Source organism: Enhydra lutris, unplaced genomic scaffold, assembly GCF_002288905.1.
Source record: "Enhydra lutris kenyoni isolate GAN:26980312 unplaced genomic scaffold, ASM228890v2 scaffoldscaffold75, whole genome shotgun sequence".
In the NCBI taxonomy this organism is placed as follows: domain Eukaryota; kingdom Metazoa; phylum Chordata; class Mammalia; order Carnivora; family Mustelidae; genus Enhydra; species Enhydra lutris.
In genome coordinates, this window is record NW_019154159.1 from 573404 (window position 1) to 600922 (window position 27519).

A 27519-nucleotide genomic window follows, 5' to 3' on the forward strand; every position below is an offset into this window, starting at 1 on the left:
GGAGGGGGCTCGAGGGCAGACAGAAGCGGCCGCGGCTACTCACTCAGCCAGGACTCCAGGCTCTCCCCTTCCGTCTCCGCCATATTGCAGCCGCCCGGGCCGGCCCAGCGGCCTCAAACCTCGCGAGAACCTGTGAGAGACGAGCCGGGGCGGGGCCTACATGGGGGCCTGAGAGGAGAGAGCCGGCCCGCGTAGGGTCGCGTCGGACTGCGGCGGATGATGAGACGCCGAATGTTTCTTTTTGGCTCTTGCCTTTCGACCTCGGAGTGAGAGACTCTTAACGTCCGGATGAATGCAGTGATGCACAGATTTAGGACCCTGCGTAGCCTTTCCCCCGTCTCCCGTCACTCGCTCAGGCACGCAGAAGGCAGCCTTCGTGGGGTCCTCGTGGCCAGCCAAGATGGCTGCCCCCGCGGGGAAGGTTGCGCGAGGGTGGTCGGTCCTGGCGCTGGGCCTGCGGAGTGCTGTCCCGCGGCTTCCAGGGTGAGAGGGCAGTAGGAAGCTGGGGTGCCCTTTGGGACTTCACGGAGAGACCTGTAGGGAAGGAAAGGGCCACAGTCAGACCGGGCGGGAACCTGGAGAGAGCCTGCGGGCCAGGATACCTCGGGCCAAAGCCCCGAATTGGCTGCGTGACTATGAGCCAATGTGCAGGCGTAGTGATTCTGAGTCGAAGCTGAAAGCGCGCCCTTACCAAAGAGATCAGAGCTGAGATTTTCAGGGGGCGGGAGGCGGAGATGCTTAGGCAGGGCGCCTCTCCTCGGGTTCAGGAACCTCGCCTTACCGTTGGCACTTGACGAGAGGGAGACTTACCTGGCCTGTTGGGGGAGGTCCTCCCACCTCTTAGGACAAGAGCCAGAATTATTGCGTTCAGGTTTGTCCAGCGGTCTCCGTGCCTCTTACTCGTCCGCGGGTTGGCCAACCTGCCCATTATTAAGTCAAGCCTTTTCACTTGTGGAGTCAGCTTTTGCCGGCTTCTTTCCCCCTCTCAGGCTAACCCAGGTGAGGTGGAGCCGCTATAGTCCTGAATACAGGGATCCACAGACGGACAAGGAGTATTACCGCAAGCCCTTGGCGGAGCTGACTGAGGAGGAGAAGTGTGAACAGGAACTCAGGAAGACTCAGCTTATCAAAGCTGCCCCAGCAGCGAAAACAAGCTCTGTGTTTGAAGACCCCGTGATCAGGTTAGATGGAAGCAAATACTTTTGTTCCAGGGACTGGGACTGTACCAGGGAGGGTCTACAGTAAGGATTGGGATACAGCCTGGGAAATCACTAAGCATTTTGTTTTTCTACTTGAAGTAAATTCATCAACATGATGATGAAAGGAGGAAACAAAGTACTGGCCAGATCCCTCATGACACAGGTAACTAGCACGTCTCTCCTGTCTGCTTTCTTATACCTTTGTCTGTGACTCTTTCAGTTTAGTATAAAAAAGAACAGGTTCATATACTTGCCATTAGAATTACCTTTCCTGTTTGGGGTACCTGGGTGGTTAAGTGTCCAACTTTTTTTTTTTTTTTTAAATGTTATTTATTTATTTGACAGAGATCACAAGTAGGCAGAGAAGCAGGCAGAGAGAGGGGGAAGCAGGCTCCCCACTGAGCAGAGACCCCGATGTGGGGCTCCATCCCAGGACCCTGAGATCATGACCTGAGCCGAAGGCAGAGGCTTAACCTACTGAGCCACCCAGGCGCCCCTAAGCGTCCAGGTCTTGATCTCAGCCGAGATCTTGGTTTCAGGGTCGTGAATTTGAGCCCCATGTCAGGCCCCACGCTGGGCGTGGAGCCTACTTTAAAAAAAAAAAGGAAAGAAACAAAAAAAATTACCTTCCCTGGGATGCCTGGGTGGCTCAGTCAGTCAGGTATTTGCATTAGGCTCAGGTCATGATCCCAGGGTTCTGAGATGGAGCCCCACTCTGGGCTCCCTGCTCAGCAGAGAGTCTGCTTCTCCCTCTGTCCCTCCATTCATGCTCACGCTCATTCTCTCTCCCAAAATTTTTTTGGGGAAAAAATGATCCTCGTGTATATGTGTGGAAGTGGTAGCTATAATGAAGGCCAGTAGGTGTCAGAACCACCATTCACTCCCCCAGTCACCAATCTCTGTGGTCCTCCTCCAGGAAAGAGGAGGCCTTTAAGAACTTTGCCTTAGGGGCACCTGGGTGGCTCAGTCGTTAAGCATCTGTCTTCTACTCAGGTGGTCCTGGGATGGACCCCTGCACTGGACTCCCTGCTCAGCGGGAGGCCTACTTCTCCCCCCCTCCCACTCCCCCGATTGCATTCCCTCTCTCACCTGTCTCTCTGTCAAATAAATAAAATCTTAAAAAAAAGAAAAAAAGATGGGGCACCTGGGTGGCTCAGAGCCCCGCATCAGGCTCTCTGCTCAGCAGGAAGCCTGCCTCTCTGCCTACGTGTGATCTCTGTCTGTCAAATAAATAAAATCTTAAAAAAAAAAAAAAAAAAAAAGAACTTTGCCTTAGAACTGCTGAGAGAGGGTCTGCACTGTCATAGAGAAACAGGGTGACAGGAGTAAAGGGCAAAGTACTAGTTCAGCTGGATAAACCCTCCAGGGAGCCCGGGGCAGCATCTTCCAGTTCTATCCCTTTGCAGACCCTGGAAGCTGTGAAAAGGAAGCAGTTTGAGAAGTACCATGCTGCTTCTGCTGAGGAACAGGCAACCATCGAACGCAACCCCTACACCATCTTCCACCAAGCTCTGAAAAACTGTGAGCCTGTGATAGGGCTGGTGCCCATCCTCAGAGGGGGCCATTTCTACCAGGTGAGCGGTCGGGGCCGGAAAGCAGGGCTCCCTACCCACAGAACAAGCTGGTAGTGGTTGGGTGGGGAGCACTTGGGAGTGGGAAGGTCCAGAGTTGGGCTAAGATTGATCGTTTTATAGGGACCAGGTTCTGTCAGGATCCGCCAGCACCCCCCCCCATGCCCGCACCCCTGCTTCTGTTCCGTCCACGATGCTGTTGTAAGCTGTCAGCTTCTCGTGGTGAAGGATGTGTAGAACTCATCTTTGTACACCAGCGTCTAGAGTGGCACTTGACCCGTAACTGGTGTTTCCTTGCCATTTCTTGAACTGAACAAGGCTCTCTCCTGGCATTTAATTCTGTGTCACCGTCATAAGCCAGTGTTCTCGGCTTCTGCTTTTTTTAATGTAAACTTCATAAGGGTGGAGGCTCATTAATATCTGGGTCCCTAGCGGTGCCTGGCATATAATGGCGGTCTAGCAAATGATTCTGGACAAGAGGGGCTTGTTTTTGGGTACCCCTGATCTGCGCTGGCTGAGTCACCCCGGCTTGATGGGGCTTCTCCCAGCTGATGCTCGTAGCAGCTGGGCTGAGCTTCCATTTAGAGGTGAGAGAGGTCAGTGCCTCATGAGCGTGTGCTCAGCGAATGCCTCTGCTAACGGGTGAGGGCCCCCAGGGCTGCGGGGGACTCAAGGAGAAGCCAGGCCCCTCAGGAGTGTCGTCAGAGTTGGCCCAGAGGGAGCCTGGTAAGAGCTAAGGCTCTTCCTTAGAGCTCAGGGCAGAAGGAGGCTGCCACCCCGACAAGGTCTTGGACTGACGTGCCGTGTCTTCTCCTGTCCAGGTCCCTGTGCCACTTCCCGCCCGGCGTCGTCGCTTCTTGGCCATGAAGTGGATGATCACTGAGTGCAGGGAGAAGAAGCACCGGCGGACGCTGATGCCGGAGAAGTTGTCACATGAGCTGCTGGAGGCTTTTCACAACCAGGGCCCTGTGATCAAGAAGAAGCATGACATGCACAAGATGGCCGAGGCCAACCGTGCCCTGGCTCACTACCGCTGGTGGTAGGGGGAGGGGGCGGCACTCTGCTGCAGAAACAGCGGGAGCCACTGTCCCTGTCAGCGAAAACCCCTTGTGGGTGAAGTAGTTCCTTTTTAAGGGCGTGCAGGCCTTGTAAGGGGGGAGCAACGTATTTATGCCCATTAGTCCTTTCTTTGGGCGCTAGAACTTGCTTTTCCTGTCCCAGCTCCTCTTAAACTGGGAACCTATCAATTTGGATTTCCCCCAGGAACTTCGGGCCCATCCAGCTTCTCCTCCTCTATTCAGGGTAGAACTTTGGAAGTTATGAAAGGAAGCAGTTTTAATGTTAGAAAAGGTTTATTAGAAAATTCTCGCCCTGAACTGGTGCCGCATGTGTGGTGGTACCTGCCGTTTACTAAAATCGACTGGAAATTTGTTTGTTTCCAAAGTGGTCCTTGTACAAAATGTATAAAAAGCAGTTTCTGGTGTGACTCGTGCTCTGCTCCTCAGTATCCCAAAGTATACCACCAGTAGCTATGGGTACCCCTTTTACAGATGGGGAAACTGAGGCACCAAGATGGCTGTTGCACCAGTGGTTACACAGTGCGGTGGGTGTTGGAAGCTGCCTTTCTCTGCCTGGCCCAGGCTGGAGGTGATGGGGGGAGAGGCTGATGGGACATTAGGGGCAGGTCTGTTTGGGGTCTTCCCTGGTCCCTGAACCCGGGAGGGAATGTGCTCAGGCAGGACCGTGGCGTGAGTGGGAAACCCCTATGAGCTGTTCAAGGTCTGGCAGGGACCGGCCGGTGCTGCTGGTGAGGCAGCCTGAGCCGGAAACCTAGTCGGAGACCTCGCTGTAGTAATACTTGTGCGCAGCCGGGGTCGTCTTCCAGCCGGCTGCCCGAAATTCGATGATCTCCAGCAGCAGCAGCTGGGCCAGGGAGCTGAGGCCGCTTGGGAGCAGGAAGCCGTCTCGGATCAGGACAAAGAGCTCATCCATGCGCTGTCGGTTCATCTTCTCCAGCTGCTCCCCGACGCGGTGCAGCTGCAGCACCAGGCAGTCCACCTGCAGGGGGCGTGGGAGGTGACCCGGGCCGCACGCGCCGCCTTTCCGGAGCAGCACGGCCACAGCTGTGCCTGCCTCCTCCTGTCCTGCTCCGGGCACCTGGTGGGCGTTCGCCACATCTTACGTGAAAGGAGACCAGTTCGGAACTTGCCTAAGGTCCCTCGGGCCAGGCTGGATGCGGGGTTTGCCTCCAAGCTGCCGCTTAACCCAGACCTCCCCCTCCCCCCACCCCACCCGGCTCGGCGTTTCTGGGCCTTCTGTACCCACAGCTGGATTCCTACCACAGGTTGGCTTTACTATTGGGAAGAAAGCCTCTGAGCCTGTAGGTTTTGGCTGCTCTGTTCCGGATAAATTCCAAGCCTGGCAGCTTGTTCTGGAACTGAGACAGGCGTTGAAGAGCCCCACCAGGCTCCCGCCCTGGGAAGTGACGCTTGGATGCCTCCAGGGACAGTGGGCCGGTATTCTGAGCTGAGCCCAGGACGGCCCACCTCCACAGCTGTCTGAACCTGGGTCACCCACCTCCTCCTCCTTGCTCAGACTGTCAGGCTGGGCCAGCCGGAAGAGGCAGTCATAGACGGGGTTCACCAGCGCCATCATGGGCATGTTGTTCACCTGTGGGGGGAGACCGGGGAGGGGCCAGAGCACTTAGCGGCTGAAGGAGACCAGCTCGGCTGTCTCTGCCTCCCAGGGTGGTTACCGAGGCCTCACCCTCAGGTAGTCAAAGACGTTGCAGATAAAGGTGACGTAGCAGACCCAGCCCTGCAGAGACCGGGCTCGCAGCTGCTCCCGAGCCTGGTACTCCTGCTGCAACCGGTTGAGGAGTCCCCGTCGGAAGACACTCTGGCCGGCGTGCTTGCTCTCAGCCTGTGAGCCAGGGAAAGGGCAGTGCGCTGGGGGGGCGGCTGTGATGCCGCGGCGACCCCCACTCGAACTTCAGCAGCTGAGGACTGTCGGGTCTGACTCTCCACCTCTGCCCTCCACTGCGGCCTTTCCCAAAGCGTCTCCCTGCTTCTCTACCAGTCCCAGCCCACCTGAATGATGGCATAGCACATGCGTCCTGCTTCTTTGCTGAACACACAGTCGTGCAGAGAATGGTCCACAATCACATTGGCCACCTTTTCCAAGTCCACGGCACCTGGATCTAGGGTAGAGATAGGTGGGGAGTCTAGAGCTGCTGAATTACCACATCCGTCTCCCCTTGCTTCTAAGAAGGATCTCAGATGTGTTTACAAAAGGGCACTCCCGTGATACACTTACATTTAAAGAGACCAGACTTCCCAGCTCCACTGGGAGACCGATGCCCAGGATACATGGCTGTTAGAGACTAATCAGCAAACGCTAGTTTTTAGGGCACGTATTTCCTGGCCCTGGGTTGCGGAAGGAGCACTAAATAACAATGTATTTGACAGCAATTTCAGGGAAGAAAGTGTTCTTAGAACACACATACAGGAACCCCTGACAAGGGCAGGCTAGGCAGTGCCCCGCCAACAGGCTTAGCTTGGCATGTGACGGGCTTTACTAATTGGTAGCTGAGTCAAACTTCTGTTCTGAGGGCTGCAGAAGGCACCGATCCAGGACGATGACTGCATCTCCTCTGCGAGGCAGAGTGCTTCGTCCTGTCCCAAGTCAGCCAGCTGTGCACATTCAAGACGCCCTGCTGGGCGACGCAGAAGCCAGGTCCAATGCAAGGGCTCAGGAGATGAGAACTCTGCTCTCTGTGCCCCACCCCACTCTCATGGGGACTTAAACTTTAAAAATGGCTTTACTGGCCGAAAGGTGACTCTATGATTCATACTTTCAATTACTGGCCTGAATGTAGCTTGTCCTCCAGCTTGTCCTGACTTCTATTCTCAGAAAGCAAAGGGACAGGGTTGGTTGGGCATTCACCAGGCTAAGGCTCAGGCCTCCAGGCCTGTCCCCTTGGCCCCTTCTCCGCAGCTCAGGGCTCTCACGCTCACCTTTGAGTGCTGTCTTCAGCAGGTGCTGAGTCTCTGCATCAAAAGACTGGATTTTATACTCCTCTCTACCAGGATCCCCCATGACCGTTCAGCCCCAGCAGCTCTTTATTGAGGTGGGACTAATGACAGCACCTGGGGAGGAGGAGAGGGAAAGGGAGAGGCCTCAGGTGTGCAGCGTGGGGTCAGGGTTTCTAGTTCTGCAGGCCCCGGGGGAAGGCTGGCCAGTGCTTGGGACGGGTGCTCCCAGCCAGTCTACTGCCTTGGCTGGTTGGCTGAGGGCCCAGCAAGCTTGGCCTCTCGTGGAGACTGGACACCAGCCAGGCACCTGCTGCTAAGTTTAGGAACCCCTGTAGCTTCTGGAATTACATGAGCCTAGAGCGGTGAAGGTGAAAGTGCCAACCGTCCAGTCTCCACAGGAGGCAGGGATATTCTCCGGTGATACTAAGGTTGGGGTGCGATGAGCTGCGCTGGAGTGTGGACAGGGGCATATCAGACACTCCCCTTGCCTATGGAAAGCGGCCTGGAAACTGCGGCCCCACCTTCCAGGGGACATGTCTGTCCCAGCAAGGTTCCAATCCCCTGGCCGCGACCCTTCCTTCTGCTTTGGTCAGAGTCCTTCTCAGTCCCCAAACCCGCCCCTCCAGCCTTCGGCCTGGCCAGTGTGGGCGGGTGCGGGGCCCCGAACTGCTCCTGTCCTGGCCAGCTTCTCCCCGAGACGGACTGGTTAAACTGGCCTCCCGGGCGGCGGAAACCCGGCCTTGCCTACTCAGGACTCCTAATTCCTGAGCTCCATTCTGGAGCCTTCCTCTTAAAGAAGGGGGGAGCGGGATGACGGGAGAGGCTGTCCCTGTTGGAGTCCCCTCTCCGGGCGCGACGCCTCCTCCCTGGTCGGACGACCTCGGGGATCTCCAGAACCCGGCGGCTTCCCCGAGCTTGGAACGTCCTTCCGGGAGGGGCAGGACCGCCGTCCGGGGTCCCGCGGGCGGGAGAGGCGGAGCCGTGCGAAAGGAGCGCCGGGACCCACCTGCCGGGCCGGCACCGCGCCCCCGTGCCCGGAGGCAGCTCGGCGGGCATGGCGCGCGCGCCCCCCGTCCGCCGCGCCGCAGAGCTGGAACGACCCGCCGGGCCTCGCCGCCGCTTAGGTCATTTCCGAGCGCGGCGCCGGGGCGGGGCCAACGTGGAGGGGCGGGGCAAGACCCGGGAGGGGCGGGTCCTTTCCGCCAGCGCCACCTGCCGGAGTCCCGGTGACGTTCTCTTCGCCGCGCGTGTTCCGGAGGTCCGTGGCGGGGCCGAGGGAAAGGCCCTCGACGTCGCCCCCACCCTGTCCTTACTCGACTCCTCCGCGCCAGGCTGGACCTTCCTCGGCCCAGAGGAAGCCCTCAGTCGCCAGCGGTGGCGCCCCCTCCCCCCCAGCCCACTCTCACGCCCGGGGCTCCGGTTAAAACGGGATCCAAAAAGGAAACTAGGCTGGGCCGCGCGGCAGTGGGGGGGGCCTGCGGCAGGGCAAGGATGGCTGGAGGGGCAGGAACTGATAGGCGGCGGCCACCTGCCCTCCACTTCTACCCCCCACGCGAGACAAGGCAGGGGGGCTGTAAGGGCTGGATCAACCCCCCCACACACACCCCCTCTCCTACTCCAAATACAAACGGTACTGGTAAAATAGTTGAAAATTAACGAGCCAGCTCTAGAATAAGGACACCCTCCCCACGACCCCCGTTAGCTTGCCGCCTCCGCCAGGTGCTGCGAGTGACAAGTCGAACAAGGCCCTGACTCGGTCGTGGCTGTGGCTGGGGAAGAGGCGCGGGCCCAGCAGCTGAGGGCCATCCCCGACGCCGGCCCAGCGCTGCAGAAGGGCAGCCAGAAGGGGCTGGAAGCCTCTTCCCCTCGCGCAGACAAGCGTGCTTGGTGGTTTCCTGTTAAAAGGGCTCGCCGAAGCGGTCACCAGGAAATGGATGAGAAAGGGCAGCTGCAGCCAATTAATGAGTAGGAGAGATGAAGAGAATAAAGTTTACTTTATTCCACTAAAGTGTAATTTCTTAAAAAAATACATTCAGGCAGCTGCTTTCTACAGCCCCAAGCCCAGGCCTCCAGCGCCCCAGACCCTGTGGGTGTTGGAGCTCCCCCTACCCCCGGCCTGGGACTCCATCAGCAGCAGCCGGAAGCAGGGAAGCTTCACGATTCAGGGTCTCAGACATGTCACAAAGCTCCAGGCCAGAGCCAGTTCTGATGACAGAAGGGGTCCAAGGGCCATGACACCCACACAGGTCTGCTTCTGCTCCTGCTTTCCTCCTAAGTCCGCGCAGAGGCTGGCACAGAGGCTGGAGCTGGAGCCCAGACTGAGGGCAGGGTGAAGTCCTGCGGTGCCTGGTGCTTCTCCGTCCTGACTCCCCCTGCAGAGGGACCCCGCAGGCCAGGCTCCCTGGGGTGGGGGGTGCAGAACTGGGTGGAAAGGATGGTGGTTGTGTTCTGTAGATTTCCTGGGCTCACCCCCTAACTGCAGTTTCTCCTCTGTGCCCACATCAGTAGCTGTGTGACAAGCCCCCCACCCCCAGACCCCGCTGCCCTCAGCAGGCTGGCTGCTCAGCCCTTTCCTTCTGCCACCCCCTTCATGAGGCTGCTCCAGAGCTGTGGCCCTTCTGGGATGAGAGAGGACACACACAGCACCACAGTGAGCCCAGGAGGGAGACACTGAGCAGGTAGCTGCTGCCAGCTGGCCCAGCTGTAAGGCTCCCGCCCTGACCCCATGGAAGTGGAGTGACCCCAGGTAGGCTGGGGGAAAAGGCCACGGCCTTCACCCACAGCTCCTCCCCGTCAGCACAGCCCCCCCACTTCTTGTGGGCCACTGAGATCGGTCTTCCCCAGAGACCCTCAGCCATGCTCCATCCCACCCAGGGGAGAGAACAGGCTGAGCGGGCCGTCACAGGAGGACCGGGGCCTGGGAGGTGTGGCTATAAAGTGACTAATTCTCCCCCCAGGACCAGAAGCAAAGCTGTATGAGGGATGCAAGTACTGAGAAAAATAGATTCTGAGGAAGGCCAGGGTTCCTCCCCTCATACTTTGTGAGGAGGGATGTGATATGGAAAGGAAGATGGAGTGAAATAAGGAATATGCTTTCAGCTTCAATGTGTATTACATCAGCTGGTGGGAGGAGGAGCGCACTCGGGAGGACCAGGCCCCTGCCAAGGGCCCAATCCCAGCCCTCAGGCTCTAGCCGTGGCCTCCCACCCCCAGAGCGTGGAGAGGTCTCTGGGCAGAAGGTGCTGGAAGTGCAGGGTGGCCACTGCTGCCTTTCCTGCAGGCTGGACCGCAAAGGAAAACCACCTTCTGACCGCTTGGCTGCATCCCCACAGGCCAAGCCTGCCTTCTCCCCGAGAAAGCGCTTGCCCTTCGAGTGACGGCCGAGCTGGCAGGCAGGCACGGGCAGCAGCTCTCAGTGCAACAAGAGATGGTAGAGGCGTCCGCCTTCCCTCGGGGGGCCGCCCTTCCTCCCCTCGGGGCTAGCTGTCCACCTTCTTCATGTGGTGGAAGAGGTTACAGAAGAGCTCATACCAGAAGAACACGAAGCCGGTGGAGAGAGCAGCCTTCAGCAGGCTGGGGGACAGGCCCTTGAAGAGGCCCATAGAGCCTTCCTCTCGTAGCACCTGCTGGGCACAATCCAGGAGGCCCCTATAGCTGCGAACCTGGGCAGAAGAGGAGGACAGAGGAAGCGATTAACACACGGATGTTGACTCTGTCCTTCTGTCAGTCCAGCACCTGGCACCTCACAGCTCCTAGTCAACACTTGCTGGACAAAGCAATGAAGACAAAAAGGACAGAGCAGTTAACCTTTGCTTTCTCTTCTAAGCAGACCGGTAATTCGGACTTAACAGAGGCAGCGCCTGGAAATCAGCACTGGACAGAACTCTTAAGGACCCTTTCCCCCATCCCACCAGGCCCCCTCGGGCAGTGGATCCGAACCTGGCCCTCGTGAGCTCTGGCTTCCGGTCTGGCCTTCTCAGTTGGCCACACACCGCGGCCAGACTCACGTCCCCAGGACTCAACTCCCCTCAAGCACCTCTCTCGCCACATCTCCACTCACTCCCCGCTGTGATGACAATGATGTTGTAAAGAATCAAGGGGCACCTGGCTGGCTCAGTTGGTAGAATGTGGGACTCTTGATCTTGGGTCATGAGTTCAGGCCCCACACTGGGCATAGAGCTTACTTAAAAAAAAAAAAAAAAGAGGGAAGAAAAAAGAATCAAATTCAAGCTCCACTGCCTGGTGTTCAAGGGGTTGCTCCATTTGGCCTCAACTTCCCTCCCTGATCTTCCGTCATCCCCCAGAGGTCCTCCCACCACACAGGCTACAAAGTCTGCGAGGAGCACGGCTCTCTCCTCTGTCCTGGGCTCCCACCAACTGTCCCTGTGCAAACCTAAACCGTTCCTTCCAGACAAGTTCCTAAGTGGAAAAAGGAGATTATAAAACCTTGTATTGCGCCTGGTGTTAAAACGTACATGTGTGTGTTTATGCAAAGAAACGAAACAACAGCCAGAGCTTCCGTGTCATCATCTCTGGGTGGGTGGTACTGGGAGCTCCATTATCAGTTTTATCTTCCTGTCTCGGGACTTCTCTGAATTTCCGACACAGATGTATCACAACTAACTCGATACTTCCCCTTCCCCCAAGGAAGGAGTGCTCCCTTCCTCCCGACTCCCATTCCAGTGCACTCTTCTTTTCTGACCTCTGTCAGGCGTGTTCCCTCCTGCGTGGGAGGGAACACGCTTGTTTCTCCCCCTTGCCCCACCCCCAGCCCACCACTGCACGACGCCCCAAAACGCGTGAAAATCCGGTTGAGACTAAGGAATGACTATTAACAGTACAACATCACCCACGATGGGGGCTTCTGCGAATGACAAAGCCTTCTAGTGCCTTTAAAATATAATTTAGCGGGGGCGCCTGGGTGGCTCAGTGGATTAAAGCCTCTGCCTTCGGCTCAGGTCATGATCCCAGGGTCTTGGGATCGAGCCCCGCATCAGGCTCTCTGCTCGGCAGGGAGCTTGCTTCCTCCTCTCTCTCTCTCTGCCTGCCTCTCTGCCTGCTTGTGATCTCTGTCAAATAAAATAAATTAAAAAAAATAATAATAAAATCTTAAAAAAATATATATAATTTAGCGGATCAGGTTCCATTCGCCCCTCTCCAGGAACCCCTACGCATACACGAAACAACCCCACGCACCGGTGGGGTCTCCTCCGTGTTCTTTAGTATTCTGGGGCCCTATCTCGTCTTAAGGTTTTATTCATTTGAGAGAGAGAGAGAGAGAACGCGCTTGAGCTCAAGGGCAGGGGAGGAGCAGAGGGAGAGGGACAGGCAGAGTCCTCCAAGCACACAGCCCAACGTGGGGTTTGACCCACGACCCCGGTATCACAGCCTGAGCGGAAACCAGGAGTCAGACGCTCAAGCAACTGTGCCAACCAGGCGCTCCGGGGACCCTTCTCATGTGATTATATTCTTTGACCCAAATTGAACTGAACACTTTATTTTTTCTCTTTTTCACTTGAAGCGGGCTCCCCATTGGGCGTTCAACACACGGCTGAACTCACGACCCCAAGATCAAGACCAGAGGTGAGCTCAAGAGTCAGACACTTAACCTACGGAGCCCCCAGGCGCCCTGAACTGAACACTTTTTAAGAGCGAACCCTGACCCCTCCTTCTCCTGGGTCACCCCACGGCGCCCCACATGCACAGGGCGGTGCATGGATTCTCCCGTGTGTTTGGGGATCCCCAGGGACAGGCTGCAGGGGCTAATGCTGAGCAGTGGGCAGGTGAGGGGCAAGGCTCAGAGCCCCCTGCAGGGGGACGGCTCACCTGGCCGAAGGTGGCTCGCGCCTGCTCAAAGCCTCCGACCTGCAGCCGTTTCTTGACGAGGTCCAGGGGGTACGTGAGGGTCTTGCTGATGACGCCGGCTCCGCTGCCACACAGCAGGTTTTTGAGGTTCTCTGAACCAAAGTGGGGTGGAGGGGGGACATGAGGGAAGTGTAATTGGGGAAAGACACGTTCAAGGTCAAGAGCTCTAAGCCTCCACCACGAAACTAAGAGCCACCAGCCTCCTGTATCTGCGAGGAGAACCACACCCGGCCACCCTGGGTCCGGGTGGCAGTAAGGCGGGAACGGAAGTGGGAGCCTGCAGGCGGTGTGACTCGGTTCAAGGCTTGGGAGGAAATAAATGTCCTCGGTACCACTGCTGGGGTGGCACGAGCTGAAAGAAAGGGTCCGCCAGCGGCTGGCTCGGTTGGTTTGGTCAACAGTGCGACAGAGCAGGGTTCAGGGGACAGGGACATCCTAGCCTCTGCCAGGAAAGCCTTAGCCCCTCCAGGGATCAGAAGGAGGTGCTCTGGCTTGGGGGAGGGGGACAGCGGAGACCCGGATTCTCTTGCGTGAGGGCTGTCTCACCGTTCTTCCTTCCCTCGGTGGGCAAGACCCACTCGTGCACGTGCTTCAAGGCGCTGTAAAAGGAGAACTGGAACCCGGCGTAGGGGAAGATGGCAATCAAGGTGGGGTTCAAGCCTTTGTAGAAAACCAAGGGGCCCTCGGTCCGGTACATGGTCACCACGGCGTCTCGCAGGGTCTTATACACCTGGACGGCACACAGGCAGCTGGAGTGAGGGCACACGGGCGATCTGGCCCTAGAACACAGCCCATCACGCGCACCTCCCCTCGGCTAAAATCCCAGCCGCCGGGAGCATGGCTTTTCTGGGGGCACAAAGAAAATGCTGAACAAAAGTCCCAAGGTAAGGGCTTCCAGCAACCCCCCTTCTAGCTATTTACAAGGCCAGTACGTTCACACAAGTGTGCAACAGCGCGAGTCCGAGCACCGCTGCCACCGCATCCTGCAGAAAAGCAGGGACACAAGGTCTGCCCCTGGGTGACTGGTCACACGCACGCCGACACACCCGTTCCGAAGGACCCAGAGCAGCCACTGAAACAGGATCACGCCGTCTACACAACAGATCGGCCATAATCCCCCAAACGTATAGCTGAATGGGCACAGCGAGAGGCTGAAGGGTGGGCTTAGTGCTCGTGGAAGAAAAAAGTAGGCAGGGATCACCCCCGGGGATACACGAGAAGTGAGGAAGGGCGAGCGTGACCTCCACAGAGGGAGAGGCGGGGCGGGGATGAGGGAGATCAACTCTCACCATTTTACGCTACGGGGATGTTCTGGCGTGTGCGTGTATTTAACCTTTTGTAACCTGTCAACAGGCAATCTCCACGCGGGAGACCACAGGGCACTGATTTTTTTCTCAGCACCTTCCATCCCGCACTTTGTTTGCAGGGGACCAGAGGGGCTCTGGGCGCGGCGATGAGGGAGGTTCTCTGCACCGAGCAGGGAGGACCCTGGCTGTCTCCTCACCTCCTGGCTCCCAGACGCTGGCAGCCACACTGAAGGATTTCACCCCGGAGACCTCCAAGAAAGGGCCCGGACTCAGAGGAAGGCCACGGGGCAACGAGCCCGCCCTGTACCCACAGCCCCACTCTGCTTCTCTGTGCCCCTTTAACACCAGGCTGGCAGCCAAGAGTCACCAGACACCTGAGGAAAGGCTTCATAAAAAAAGGAGACCGGGGCGCCTGCCTGGCTTGGCTGTAGAGCACACCACTCCTGATCTCAGGGTCATCAGTTTGAGCTCCGCGGTGGTTACAAAAGACCAAAAACCAAAAAATCCCCAGAGACCAAAATGATCACAGGGGCAGAGAGGGGCACAGGGATCGTGTGGAAGGAAGAGACAGTGTAGACAGAAGAAGGAAACTAAAGGACACAGAGGCCAACCACAAAATTGGAATTAATATTCTCAGGCCACAAAGAAGGCATCACCTCCGTGATAAAAGGAAAGGGTCTATTTAAAAATAAGGTAGGAGGGCACCTGTGTGGCTCAGTCGGTTGGGCGACTGCCTTTAGCTCAGGTCATGGTCCTGGAGTTCCCGGATCGAGTCCCGCATAGGGTTTCTAGCTCCATGGGGAGTCTGTTTCTCTCTCTGACCTTCTCCCCTCTCATGCTCTCCCTCACTCTCTCTCTCTCAAATAAATAAAATCTTTAAAAATAAATAAATTTAAAAAAATAAAAAAGAGGTAAGATTCAGAGAACAAGAGAAACTCCTGAGGGAAAAAAATCTTTGTGAGTTTGAATTAGGCAGATTTCTTTTTTTTTTCTTTTTAAGATTTTATTTATTTATTTGAAAGACAGAGAGAGTGAGAAAGAGTGGGAGGGAGAGGGAGAGAGAATCTGAAGCTGACCCACGCTGAGCACAGAGCCCCATGTGGGGTTCAATCCCATGACTGTGAGATCATGACCTGACGTGACACCAACAGTTGGACACTTAACCCACTGAGCCACCCAGGAACAGAGATTTCTTAGATTAAAAAACCCAAAAGCAAAATGCATAAAAGGACAAATTGATAAGTTAAGACTTTATTGGGGCTCCTGGCTGGCTCAGTCGGTTAAATGTCCGCCTTCAGCTCAGGTCATGATCCCAGGGTCCTGGGACTGAGCCCTGCATCGGGCTCCCTGCTCAGTGCAGAGTCTGCTTCTCCCTCCCCCTCTGCCTGCGGCTCCCCCTGCTTGTGCGCACGCTCTCTGACAAAGAAATAAATAAAATCTTTTAAAAATTAAAAACATCTGCTCTTCAAAAAACAGGCTATAAGGACGTGAAGGCAGCCACAGCCAGGGACACAGAAAAAAATATGTAAGACAAAAACAACAAACCACCAAAATCGGAAAACAATTTGAACAGATTGTTTTGGCCAAGAAGGTGCTCAGAGGGCAAATAAACACATAAAAAGACATTCAACATCTCCGTGGTAAAATCACAATGAGATACCACTATTCATATCTAGCAGAGTGGCTAAGATTTAAAAGAATAAAAATAGGAGCGCCTGGCTGGCTGAGTCAGTTAAGCACCCAACTCTTGGTTTTGGCTCAGGTCATGACTTTAGGGTCGTGAGAGTGAGCCCCGAGTCAGGCTCCTTGCTAGCGGAGAGTCTGCTCGAGACTCTTTCCCTCTGCCCCTCGCCCTGCTCACAGGCATACTGGTTGTCTGCCTCAAATAAGTAAATCTTTAAAAAAGAATAAAATTCTGGATGGAACTAGAGGTATCATGCTAAGTGAAATAAGTCCATCAGAGAAAGAAAATTATCATATGATCTCATTGATAGGTGAAACTTAAAAAACAAGGCAGAGGATCATAGGGGAAGAGAGGAAAAAAAATGAAACAAGACGAAACCAGAGAGGGAGACAAACCATAAGAGACTCAATCCTAGGAAACAAACTGAGGGTTGCTGGAGGGAAGGGGGGTGGAGGGATGGGCTAACTGGGTGACAGGACATTGGGGAGGGTATGTTGTAATGAGCACTGGGTATTATATAAGACTGATGAAACACAGATTAAGACAAATAATACACTACATGTTATTTAATTGAATTTAAATTTAAAAAAATAAAATTTTAAAAATTTTAAAAAGAATAAAATAAAAACAAAAACCAGGTAACGGTAAGCACTGGTGAGGATTAGGAACAGCTGGAACTGTTGGTGGGAATGTGAAATGGCACAGCCAAGTAGGAAGCAGGCTGACTTTTCCTCATAAAATTAAACATTTTCACCATACAACTCAGCAACCCCACACCCAGGTTTTCACCCAAGAGAAACAAAACGTTCACAAAATAATCTGTTGTGGGTTTCTGTTTGTTTTGTTTTAAAGATTTTATTTATTCATTTGAAAGGGAGAGAGACAGAGAGAGCACAAGCATGGGGAGAGGCAGAGACAGAGGGACAAGCAGACTCCCCACTGAGCTGGGAGCCTGACGTGAGGCTCGATCCCAAGACCTGGAGATCATGACCTGAGCCGAAGACAAATGTTTAACCCTCTGAGCCACCCAGGTGCCGTGTGTGTGTGTGTGTGTGTGTGTGTGTGTGTGTGTGTGTGTTTAAGATTTCATTTATTTATCTGACAGAGAGAGACAGCGAGAGAGGGAACACAAGCAGGGGAGTGGGAGAAGGAGAAGTAGGCTTCCCGCTGAGCAGGGAGCCCGATGTGAGGCTCCTGGGATCATGACCTGAGCCAAAGGCAGACGTCTAACGATGAAGCCACCTGGGCACCCCTTACACAATAATCTGTATGTGAATGTTCATGGTGGTTTTACTCATAATCACCAAAAAACTGGAGAATATGCCTGACATCTTCCCACTAACAAACCATGGTAGGGCCACATGACAGAATACTATGCAGCAAGGAAAAGGAACGGACCACTCACACACGTGGCACGCATGAATCTCAAGGCCAGATGCCAAGTGAAGGGCAAGGGCGCCTACTCAAACAACTACGTGAGACGTAATTCCCTGTGTGACATTCTGAAAAAGGCGAAACTTTAGACAGAAGACAGACCAGTGGTTTACAGAGGCAGGCAACGGAGAGGGACTGACTAAAAAGGGGGACAGGAAGACATTTTGGGGGTGACGGAACTTTTGTTTTATATCTTGATTCTAGTAGTGGTTATGTGACTGTATGCACTCATCCAAAGTCACAAAGGGGTGCCTGGGGGGCTCAGTTGGTTAAGCGTCTGACTTGGGCTTGGGTCATGATCTCGGGGCCCTGGGATAGAGCCCCGCCTTGGGCTCCACCCTCAGGAGGGCCTGCTTGTCCCTCTAACCCTTCCCCCACCCCCACTTGTGCTCTCTTTCTCTCTCAAATAAATAAAATCTTAAAAAAAAAAAAAAGTCAGACAGCTCTATACTAAAAAGAGTGAATTTTACTGTGTATGTAAGGTATGCTTCAATAAACTGGACTAAATCAAACCAAAGAGCTCTTGGGAACTAACATGCATCAGCAAACATTTTCTAAATTCAGTAGAGGCCCCAAACAATAGAGGTAAGGAAACCTCCCAGAAAGTAGGACAGTAAAACAGAGAGTGACACAATAGTAGGGAAAAGATAAGTCAACCAGAGAACAGACCCAGGACGTCCAATACCCAACTGACATGAATTACTGAAGAAAGAAAAGGGAAAAACAACAACAGAAAGTAGCAATTGTGAATAACGATTCATGACCATTTTATGGGCAGGAGTAACAGGAGTGTCCAGACTAAAGGGTGGAGAAGTGTCCATCACAATGAATGAAAGAGACAAGGACCGGTGCCCACCATTGGTAAATCTCTAGAATGACAAAAATCAAGAAGGGATCCTGAAAGTTCCCAAGACAGGAAGGGTGACAGTTTCATATAAAGGATCATTAATCAGAGTGGTTCTGGACTTCTCTACAGCAACACTGAGGGCTACCTAGAATCCTATGCCCAAATCATGAGTCAAATAAAGGCATTTTCTACTAAGGCTTCTCTAAAGAAGCTGTATCTCCAATATATCTCCACCAAAATGGGGGATTAATCAAGAAAGAGAAGACATGGGACCCAACAAGAGAATTCCTAACAAAACAGCTGCTAATAGTCCTGAAGCAAAGAGTCCATACTGAAGCCAGAGAGTGAAGACTGCCAGAGTTGGGGGCTCCAGGAGAGGCTCCCTGATAACGTAGGACTGATGACCACAGGCTGACCCTATCAAGATTGTTTGAGGGCGCCTGGGTGGCTCCGTGGGTTAAGCCTCTGCCTTCCGCTCAGGTCATGATCTCAGGGTCCTAGAATCAAGCCCCGCATCTGGCTCTCTACTCAGCGGGGAGCCTGCTTCCTCCTCTCTCTCTGCCTGCCTCTCTGCCTACTTGTGATCTCTCTCTCTGTCAAATAAGTAAATAAAATCTTTAAAAATAAATAAATAAATAGATAAATAAATAAATAAATAAATAAATAAAATACAGGGCAACCACTAACTTCAGGCAAGACAAAGGTATACAAGAAAATGTAATCATAATGTATTTCAAGGCTCAGCAGTAACATTTACATAATCATAACAGCACAGACACTCGGTACTAATTTAGCCAAAATCTATAAATCAGTTATACTGAAATTAAAGGAGGTGCAAGCATACGAGGGTGGTGGTACAAGAGATAAACTCTTATCTCCCACAGCAGCCATCAAAAGCTAATGCCTATAATTTAAAAATTAGGAAGAAATAGAAAGAGAGAACACTAGTAGTAAAAGAGTATTACTAAGAATTAGGAAGTTAAATAATGAGAAAAGAACCACAAGTATGAAAGTGGTTGCAGGGGCACCTGGGTGGTCAGTGGGTTAAGCCTCTGCCTCTGGCTCAGGTCATGATCTCAGGGTCCTGGGATCAACCCCCGTGTCAGGCTCTCTGCTCAGCAGGGAGCCCGCTTCCCCTCACCCCTGCCTGTCTCTCTGCCTACTTGTGATCTCTATCTGTCAAATAAATAAATAAAATCTTTAAAAAATAAAAACAAAAAATATATATAAAAAATAAAATAAATAAAATAAAAGTTGTTGCCTCTGGGGACTGGAATCAGGGGGTGGCTGGTAGTGTTTGTTATAATTCATGCAGAACCACCTGTCTTTTTAACCTCTATACACCATATAGATCATTGATTTAAAAACGTTTTAAAGATTTTATTTATTTATTTATCTATTTAGAGAGAGCGTGCACACAAGCAGGGGGAGGGGCAGAGGGAAAGGGAGAGATGATCTCAAGCAGCCTCCATGCTGAGCGAGGAACCCTGATGCAGGACTCGTTGTCACAACCCTGAGATCATGACCTGAGCCTATAGCAAGAGTCGGATGGATGCTCAACCAACTGAGGCACCAGGCACCCCTGATTAAGAAACATTTTAAAGATTTTACTTATTTATTTGAGAGACAGAGATTGCAACAGAGATAGAGAGAGAGAGGGAGCGAGCATGAGTGGAGAGAAGAGGGAAAAAGCAGGCTCCCCACTGAGCAGGGAGCATGACACAGGGATCCATCCCAGGACCCTGGGACCAAGACCTCAGCCGAAGGCAGAAGCTTAACTAGCTGAGCCACCCAGGTACCGCTAAGAAACATTTTAAAGGTGAGGACTGACACCACGGCTGCTACTGTTCTACAGAAGTTGGAGGTTCTACAGCTTTTATTTTTTTTTTTAAAGATTTTATTTATTTATTTGACAGACAGAGATCACAAGTAGGCAGAGAGGCAGGCAGAGAGAGAGGAGGAAGCAGGCTCCCCGCCGAGCAGAGAGCCCGATGTGGGGCTTGATCCCAGGATCCTGGGATCATGACCTGAGCCGAAGGCAGAGGCTTTAACCCGCTGAGCCACCCAGGTGCCCCGGTTCTACAGCTTTTAAACAGATCTCTTCCACTCACTTTTGCACACAACTTGCTGATCATTCCAGAATCTAGAATCCCTATCTCAATCATCTCAGCCAGAGGGCTAATGAGTTTATTCTCTTTTCTCAAACCTTTTCCTTCTTACAGACCTCTTTTCATTTGACAGACAGAGATCACAAGTAGGCAGAAAAGCAGGCAGAGAAGAGGAGGAAGCAGGCTCCCTGCTGAGCAGAGAGCCCGATGCGGGGCTCGATCCCAGGACCCCAGGATCATGACCTGAGCCGAAGGCAGAGACTTTAACCCGCTGAGCCACCCAGGTGCCCCCATAGATTTATTTTCTTAACTAAAGGCTGGGAAGTCATGGAAGAGGACGCCGGCATCCCAGAGCAGAGAAGCCAGTGGAGTACCACCACTCATTTTTTTCATCCCAGCAGCCACCACTTTGCTGGCGGCTGTCTGTCTTCTCCAACTACAAACATGCTTCTCCTCCAGCTCTCTGCTCAGTGGCTAGGGCCCCTCATCGCATTTCCCCACCAGGAGAAAGCTCTATTTCCCACTAACAGGCCATTCAGAAGGACCTAGCTCTCATGCCCCATTCGTTTGCTTGCACACTGTTCCCAAGACGCTTTGCCCTTCTAAACCAAAAAAGCCATTAGGGTGGCTCCTAAACAAAAGGGCTCCACCAGCCCAGGATGTCCACCCTGGGCAACGGAACTGAACCAAAACCAGTCATTCTAAAGTACATCAAATTCTTAAGCAGTGCCATTTCCCACCCAAATACCCTGAAGCAGAAGGGAGGTGAAAAAATCACTCTTCCTTGGTTGAGTATACACGTGTGTGCTCACACACACACACACACACACACGCCCGCGCTGCTATTCTTATGTGTGTCCAGGAAACAAAGATTATGGTGGGGAGGTCTATTTCAGGATTTAATCCCTCCCTTCCACTCAGTAAGTTCTTCCTGGAATCTGACTCAATCATCCCATTTTCTCTATCCATGCTTTGTGCGAACCAAAACCACTCTCACAATAATCCAGAAATAGGATCTCAAGTCTCAGTCTCCCGGACGCCTCTCTGTCCAGCCTACTGCTGCTGACTTGCTCTGTTTCCCACCTGTAGGCTCTGTCCCCGGCGTGAGGCTGTGAGCGCCCGGCACGGTGCTCAGCAGTCATGGGTCTTACAGACAGACCCAGGCCAGGGCTGCACACCCCAGCCAGCCTGGGGGTTCCGTTCCCTCTCAGGAAAAGAGCTGCTAGTCCTGGAACGCCTGTCACACGGGCACCCCCGCTCCGGCCCAGCCACTCACCTTGGGCTCACCCTGAGCGGCAAAGCGAGTGCGCAGCACGTCCACGGGCTGCACGGCCAGGGTGGCGGCGCTGGCAGACAGGCCGCCACACACAAAGTGCACGGAGAAGTCGCGGGCATCGTACGTGGTGGCTCTGTGCACCAGCTCGGTCAGCAGCTCGAACGACAGAAACTATAAGAGCACGTGACAAAGTCATTGACAAACGGTGCCCCAAGCCCACTGGGGGCCTGTCAGGACAGTCTCCTGGGGCAACGCCTAATTAATATTCAGTTTGGGCTAAGTCCCCGTGGAGGGGGGAAGGTATGGAAGGGAATGCCCATATGGTACAGCTTGGTCTGACGCAGTCTTCAATTTCAGACTTCAAACTTCACGTAGTGTCCCCGTTAAGACAAGGAGAAGTGTGGGGACCACCTCCTGCTGCCCCAGCCAGGCAGCATCCCTGTAGGCCCCACCTTCCCAGTGCTCCTCTGTTGAGCAACACGACCCCAGGGCCCTGGCCCATTCCCCTGCCACCTACTTGGACAGCTCCATAGCCTATAGAGAGAAGCTGCGCTGGGACGTGTCCTTTCCAGAATGCTGTGGGGCCTTCCTCCTGCAAAATCTGTCTCCCAGCCTGTAGGATCCCATGGTATTTTGCACCGGGGTCACTGCGAGACAGGCTCTCAATCTGGAGCTGGGAATCAGAATCAAAAAGGTCAGGATGACAAGGCAGTGTGGGGTGAGAAGGAGAAATTTTGGAAAATGTAACAAAGGCAGCGAAGCTCTTCTCCTTGACGAAATTCCAAACTCTGCAAACTGCTTTGACGAGAAAGAGAGAACTGGTCCTCCAGCCCATTACGTGGGGAAAAAAAGGAGGAAAGGATACCTGGAAACGGATCTTGATGACATCCAAGGGGCTGACCATCACCCGAGTGACAAGTCCAGACATAGACCCGGCCACCGCCACCTCAAAACTGGAGATATTCCTGCCATCAGCTTTGGGGTCATAGCCAACCATCCCTGCCTCTGGCCCATACAACATCCATCAGTTCCAATCTAAAAGCAAGAGACACGGAGTAAACATCAGAGCAAGTTCTTAGGGTCTCTGCTCGCAAGCCACCTCCTCAGAGCAGCCCTCCCTGACCATCCCATCTTGCCCTGCTTTATTCTTCTGCATAGCATTAATATACTGGACATTTATTCTGGACATCTGTTTCTTGCCACCTTCCCCCACTAGAATGCGAACCTATGAAAACATGGCCTTGCTCTCATTTGCCCATCTCTGTATTTCCAATGCCTGGAACACAGCCCAGCACGGTGAGTGCTCCTATCTGTTGACTGAACGAACCGACAGGGGTGGTAGGAAATCATTCACTTTCAGAGATCAGCTCGCTTTCCAAGACACCTGGCTTTATGGCTGGAGGGAAAGTCCCAGCCTGAGCCAGGGGGCAGAGCCCACTGCAGCTGAGCACCGAGGCAGACGTCTGACATGCAGGCCCAGGAGCACCGTGCGGGATTCCCCAATAAGCCCACGTGATCCAGAGAAACCCAGCAACTCCTGAGACCTCCTGCATACTGGCCCCCGCCGCCGCCCCACCACTGTCTGCACACCACAGGCCAGCTGCAGCAATGCAGCCATGCTTGGCTTTGAAATGATGTTCCTTGGCCCACTTGATCCCCGTTGACCTCTTCAACCTCCCCCTGGACCTCTCTTCAGCCACTTCAATACGGTGGGCTCTGCTCCTGACCAGTTTCTAGAAAGCACTGCTTGGGTTCCTATCTGCCAACCTTGCCTCTGCACCTACTGTTCCCCATGTCTGAAACACAGCAGCTCTCCCCGTCCCCCTGCCCCATATATCTCCCCTCACTCTTCCCCAGATGAGCCCCTCCCACGCACCACAGCTCAGCTAAGGAGCATTGCCCCCCCAACCCAGGGGTCATCCTCATGTCCTCTCTAGTATTCACAGCACTTGCTCCTGGTTGAGAACCGCTGTTCTAAATTCATCTTTTTTTTTTTTTAATTTTATTTATTTATTGGGCAGAGAGAGATCACAAGCAGGCAGAGAGGCAGGCAGAGAGAGAGGGGGAAGCAGGCTGCTTGCTGAGCAGAGAGCCCGGTGCGGGGCTCGATCCCAGGACCCTGAGACTGCCACTCAAGCCGAAGACAGAGGCTTCAACCCACTGAGCCACCCAGGCACCCCGAGAACCGCTGTTCTAGAGAAACACTCCCATGGGTGTGTAAAATGTCATGAATTACGTCACTGTTTGTAAAACTGAGTATCACACAAATGCTTATCAACAGAGGGATGGATAAATACAGTAAGTCACATCCACACAATCCTCTGCAGCCATGAAGAACGAGCTAGAGAGATACACACACTTGAAAAGATGACCACAATACACTGAAACATGGGAAAAATGTTTCAGAACAGTATGTCTAGTATAACCCCATTTTTGCAAAAGAAAAACAGCAAGACCTATATACACCCTGTACAGTAGTAGAAAGCACAGGGGAAAACTCTGTATCAACACACACACGGACAGGTTGGTAAGATCACCTCTGGGGGAAGGGTTGGCAAAGGAAGAGCGAAAACACATCTCTCCCTTTCCTTATACAATTCTATATCCTGTGAATCTGTTATGCCCCACCCCACCCCACCCCAAGACAACTAAAACTAAATATAAAATGAGTTTAGAAGGGGCGGCAGAGCTAACCTAGTTCTTGAATACCAACAGTAACAGGAAAGTCAGTGTCCACACAGGGCCAAGCGGATTCTTTTTTGCCTCTGAAACTGTCTGCTCTACTCCCTCAGCCCCAAATTTGCTTTCGTGTATGAAAGTAGTGCTCCAAGCCATCCTTAACATTAACATGGCATTTCTACGAGGCACTCGCAGCAAAGCATTCCAAGATAATATATTTTTTTTAAAGTCTAACGGTGGGGTGCCTGGGTGGCTGACCAGGCGACTCTTGATTTCAGCTCAGGTCGTGATCTCAGGGTCGTGAGGTCGATCCCCACAACCCGTTCTAGGCTACTCTCTTTCCCGAGTCCTCCAGGCTATAGCTAAATTCCCCCAGTACCCGGGGACGCTTATTTAACCTGGGTTCTCCTCTCTCTCTTCTGGATAATGGGAATGATGTCTGCCCTACCTAGCCCAGACTGCTGGGACGATCATGCAAGACACCATATGTGGTAAGCCTTGTAAGAAAGGTAAAAATCCAAAACAAGCGAAACGGCTGGTTAAATATAGTTGCAGTTACTTTACTTTTTCCACTTGCTCGAATTTCCTTCTTGTACCAGTAAGCCTTGGTATTTACCTAAAGAGACAAAATAAAAATGAAGTACGACTGTATATGCGTAATATACAGAATAGAGCACGTAGAGACGGGGTCCCTGGAGTGAGTGGCAGGGGGGGGCGGGGGGCGGGACAGAGAGCGCCTCCGCCATGCCCCTTCCCTTACTGCGGAAGCCCCCGGCGCTGGGCTATGAGCGGTGAGCTCCCGTGCCCGTGTGTCCCTATGTTCAGCGAGGGGTCCCCAGAGACGTCCCCGCGTGTGGACACACATGTCCAGCTGTGCCTTGGGGCGTTTTCGCCCCAAGTCCGAGAAGACGCCCGCGAAGCACGCACCCACGTGTATGGGTGTCCCCTATGGATGTCCAGCATGTATGCGAGCTTTTGGCCCCTGCGTCCCTGAAGATGCTTCTCAGGTCAGGTATGACACGTGCGCGTACAGGCCCTGCCTCCGCGTGAGTGCCGGCGCCTCTGTGCGACCCCTCAGTCCCCGAGAGCACGTCGAGGAAGGAGAAGGTAGAGGTTACTCACCCGGCACGAAGGGCGCGGCACAACTCGGCGCGCGCTTCTCTTCCTACCTCCTCACGCAGTCTCCTAGCAAAACTAATTGAGCCTGGCAGTAACTGGCGGGCTTCCGGACCAATCACCAGGCAGCTTCCGACAGGGGCTGGACCAATAGTAGTATAGTAACAGATGGGCACCACCTTTTGCAACGTATCACTGGGTAATGTAGTTCATCGCTAACGAGGCTGTCCCCTTTTTGGGGGCAGAGCCTTCTGGGAGGTGTAGTCTCACCACGCGCGCGTGCGCGAATGTTATTCACGCGTGGGAAGGTGGCGCTTCTCGAAGTACGGTTGTGCCCTTGGGAAGTCGCAGCAGTAAGTGGCGCGCGGCTGCTATCGTCTTTCGAGCGGGGGCAAGGTTGTGTGCTCTGAATTTGACCCGCTTTCTTCAAAACCCTCGTAGTCCCGGAACCCCGATAATCTAAACTTGGGAAAGAGATGGCGGGAAGTTTAGCTAAAACCTGGAGGACTTGGGAAAGAGAGTAGATGGGTTTTTGAAACCAGGAAGAGGAGGGCAAAAATGTAGAATTTTGTTTCCCCCTAGGGTTTATTATGTATAATTTCTCGTAAAAATAAAATACATTACAGACGCTACAGAAAATGTAGAAACGCAGGGGGAAATGGCTCATCCTACCACTTTCACGCCAAGTAGCATCAGTGTTTTGCAAGACAGTATTTCTTCCTGATTTTTTAATTGCATTTTCCCCGTTAGTGCAATCACTTTGACACACAATTTTAAAACATCATTCCCCCAACATTATTTTGAAATAAATACCAGACATCATATGATTTCACCAGTTAACATTTCAGAATGTACCTTTAAAAAGACAAGAATTTCCCTTTTAAACACTTTTTTTCTTTTTAAGATTTTATCTATTTATTTGACAGAGATCACAAGTAGGCAGAGAGGCAGGAGGAAGCAGGCTCCCCACTGAGCAGAGAACCGCCTTCCCCAATGCTGGGCTCAATCCCAGGACCCTGAGATCATGACCTGAGCTGAAGGCAGAGGCTTAACCCACTGAGCCACTCAGGCGCCTCTATTAATTTCTTTTTTTTTTTTTTAAGATTTTATTTAATTATTTGTCAGAGAGAGAGAGGGAGAGAGAGCAAGCACAGGCAGACAGAATGGCAGGCAGAAGCAGAGGGAGAAGCAGGCTCCCTGATGAGCAAGGAGCCCGATGTGGGACTCAATCCCAGGACGCTGGGATCATGACCTGAGCCGAAGGCAGCTGCTTAACCAACTGAGCCACCCAGGCGTCCCTATTCATTTCTTTTTTAAGAAAGTAGGTGGTCTGTCCTGTTGAGTTTTCTGCAAGCTGGATCTTGCTGGTGGCATCTGCATGGAATTGTCTTAAGATCTTCCTCTGCCTCCTGTGTTCTCTGGATATTGGTAGTGAGATCTAAGCGGTCTGATCAAATCACGTTTTTTTTTTTTTTTTTAACAAGATTACTTATGTGGAATTGTGTACCTCCATAAGGAGAATTAAAATGCGTTCTTGTCTCTCATTTTGTGGTGTTTGCAGCCATTAATATCATTGCATTGATTAGGGGCTGTAAACAGTGACATCACTTTAGCATTTAAGCTGGAATACCTGGAAGAGGAACATCCCTTCATTGGTTAATTAATCACATGAGGTCCACGTCATAGAAGAAAGGAAGGATAAACTCGTGACTCTTTATTTTTAGCAGTTTTCAAAGTAATTAATTGGTTCCCTAGTATATTCCAAAGGTTATTGATCAACGAGATTTTTTATTATTATCGTTATGACCATAAAACATTTTATTTTGTTTTAATTAATTTGTTTTTAATTTTTTAAAAAATAAGCTCTATGCCCAACATGAGGCTCGAACTCACGAACCTGACATCAGGAGTTGCATGCTCTATGGACTGAGCCAGCCAGGTGCCAACATAAAACATATTTTATATCTATCTTTATGAACACATGGATTTAAACATATTCTCAGGGCACGTGGCTGTCTCAGTTGATAGAACATGTGACTCTTGATCTCAGGGTTGTGAGTTCAAGCCCCATGTTGGATGTAGAGTTCACTTAAAAACAATAAAATAGGAGTGCCTGGGTGGCTCAGTAGGTTAAGTGTCTGCCTTTGGCTCAGGTAATAATCCTGGGGTCCTGGGATCAAGCCCTGTGTTGGAGTCCTGGGATGGAGCCCCATGTTGGGCTCCTTGCTCAGCGGGAAGTCTGCTTCTCCCTCTCTCTCTGTCCCTCACCCTGCACATGTTCGCTCTCTCTCTCTCTCTCTCAAATAAATAAGATCTTTTAAAAAATAAAGGGCACCTGGGTGGCTCAGTTGATTAAACATCTGTCTATAGCTCAGGTCATGATCCCAGGGTCTTGGGAT

The 27519-nt window shown here is 52.7% G+C and overlaps 4 protein-coding genes across 13 annotated transcripts in view; 1 reads left to right on the forward strand and 3 right to left on the reverse strand.

Moving 5' to 3' along the window:
• LOC111160300 (golgi associated, gamma adaptin ear containing, ARF binding protein 3) overlaps window positions 1–138 on the reverse strand; it is a 17148-nt gene extending 17010 nt beyond the window's left edge. For all 3 annotated transcript variants that reach the window (XM_022523271.1, XM_022523270.1, XM_022523269.1), the window contains exon 1: window positions 44–138. In XM_022523271.1, coding sequence (XP_022378979.1) covers window positions 44–83 — 40 coding nt within the window. In that variant the 5' untranslated portion in view covers window positions 84–138. The remainder of the gene's footprint in view (window positions 1–43) is intronic.
• An 8-nt stretch (window positions 139–146) lies between these two features.
• On the forward strand, window positions 147–4200 carry LOC111160301 (mitochondrial ribosomal protein S7). Its single transcript, XM_022523274.1, has 5 exons — window positions 147–483; window positions 990–1181; window positions 1299–1362; window positions 2606–2773; window positions 3592–4200. Exons 1-5 carry the CDS (start codon window positions 401–403, stop codon window positions 3811–3813), a joined length of 729 nt encoding a protein of 242 aa, XP_022378982.1. The 5' UTR covers window positions 147–400; the 3' UTR covers window positions 3814–4200.
• Window positions 3636–8393, reverse strand: LOC111160303 (MIF4G domain containing). 3 transcript variants are annotated; one of them, XM_022523275.1, is made up of 7 exons: window positions 7811–8393; window positions 6787–6918; window positions 5860–5969; window positions 5537–5692; window positions 5348–5440; window positions 4629–4828; window positions 3636–3736 (listed from the first exon to the last, which is right to left on the reverse strand). In XM_022523275.1, exons 2-7 carry the CDS (start codon window positions 6866–6868, stop codon window positions 3700–3702), a joined length of 678 nt encoding a protein of 225 aa, XP_022378983.1. In that variant the 5' UTR covers window positions 6869–6918; window positions 7811–8393; the 3' UTR covers window positions 3636–3699. The 3 variants fall into 3 exon arrangements, with proteins under 3 accessions (XP_022378983.1, XP_022378984.1, XP_022378985.1); XM_022523276.1 differs by lacking the exon at window positions 7811–8393 and having other exon boundaries at window positions 6787–7775; XM_022523277.1 differs by lacking the exon at window positions 3636–3736 and having other exon boundaries at window positions 4104–4828; window positions 7811–8389.
• Window positions 8394–8779: 386 nt separating this feature from the next.
• Window positions 8780–25189, reverse strand: LOC111160327 (solute carrier family 25 member 19). Of its 6 annotated transcripts, none has more exons than XM_022523350.1 (9): window positions 25127–25189; window positions 24569–24620; window positions 22191–22360; window positions 21843–21998; window positions 21326–21496; window positions 13216–13399; window positions 12631–12761; window positions 10336–10466; window positions 8780–9225 (listed from the first exon to the last, which is right to left on the reverse strand). In XM_022523350.1, exons 3-9 carry the CDS (start codon window positions 22344–22346, stop codon window positions 8910–8912), a joined length of 1245 nt encoding a protein of 414 aa, XP_022379058.1. In that variant the 5' UTR covers window positions 22347–22360; window positions 24569–24620; window positions 25127–25189; the 3' UTR covers window positions 8780–8909. The 6 variants fall into 6 exon arrangements, with proteins under 6 accessions (XP_022379058.1, XP_022379056.1, XP_022379057.1 ...); XM_022523348.1 differs by having other exon boundaries at window positions 24453–24620; window positions 25127–25187; XM_022523349.1 differs by lacking the exon at window positions 25127–25189 and adding an exon at window positions 24932–24947 and having other exon boundaries at window positions 24453–24620.
• Between the last annotated feature and the right edge of the window lie 2330 nt (window positions 25190–27519).

What these genes read in the sequence shown, in the direction of transcription:
- LOC111160327 (XM_022523350.1), bottom strand. Translation starts at nt 22,346, where the DNA reads ATGTTGTATGGGCCAGAGGCAGGGATGGTTGGCTATGACCCCAAAGCT. An exon ending in CGCGAGCCACCTTCGGCCAG is followed by an intron (nt 10,467 to 12,630) that starts GTGAGCCGTCCC and finishes TCTTCTGCCCAG; the next exon opens with GTTCGCAGCTATAGGGGCCT. An exon ending in ACCGGCTTCGTGTTCTTCTG is followed by an intron (nt 9,226 to 10,335) that starts GTATGAGCTCTT and finishes CTTTCCACCCAG; the next exon opens with TTCTGCACCCCCCACCCCAG.
- LOC111160303 (XM_022523275.1), bottom strand. Translation starts at nt 6,868, where the DNA reads ATGGGGGATCCTGGTAGAGAGGAGTATAAAATCCAGTCTTTTGATGCA. An exon ending in GTCTGAGCAAGGAGGAGGAG is followed by an intron (nt 4,829 to 5,347) that starts GTGGGTGACCCA and finishes CGCCCCCTGCAG; the next exon opens with GTGGACTGCCTGGTGCTGCA. An exon ending in ACGACCCCGGCTGCGCACAA is followed by an intron (nt 3,737 to 4,628) that starts GTATTACTACAG and finishes TCTTGATCACAG; the next exon opens with GGCCCTGGTTGTGAAAAGCC.
- LOC111160301 (XM_022523274.1), top strand. Translation starts at nt 401, where the DNA reads ATGGCTGCCCCCGCGGGGAAGGTTGCGCGAGGGTGGTCGGTCCTGGCG. An exon ending in GCTGTCCCGCGGCTTCCAGG is followed by an intron (nt 484 to 989) that starts GTGAGAGGGCAG and finishes TCCCCCTCTCAG; the next exon opens with GCTAACCCAGGTGAGGTGGA. An exon ending in TTTGAAGACCCCGTGATCAG is followed by an intron (nt 1,182 to 1,298) that starts GTTAGATGGAAG and finishes TTCTACTTGAAG; the next exon opens with TAAATTCATCAACATGATGA.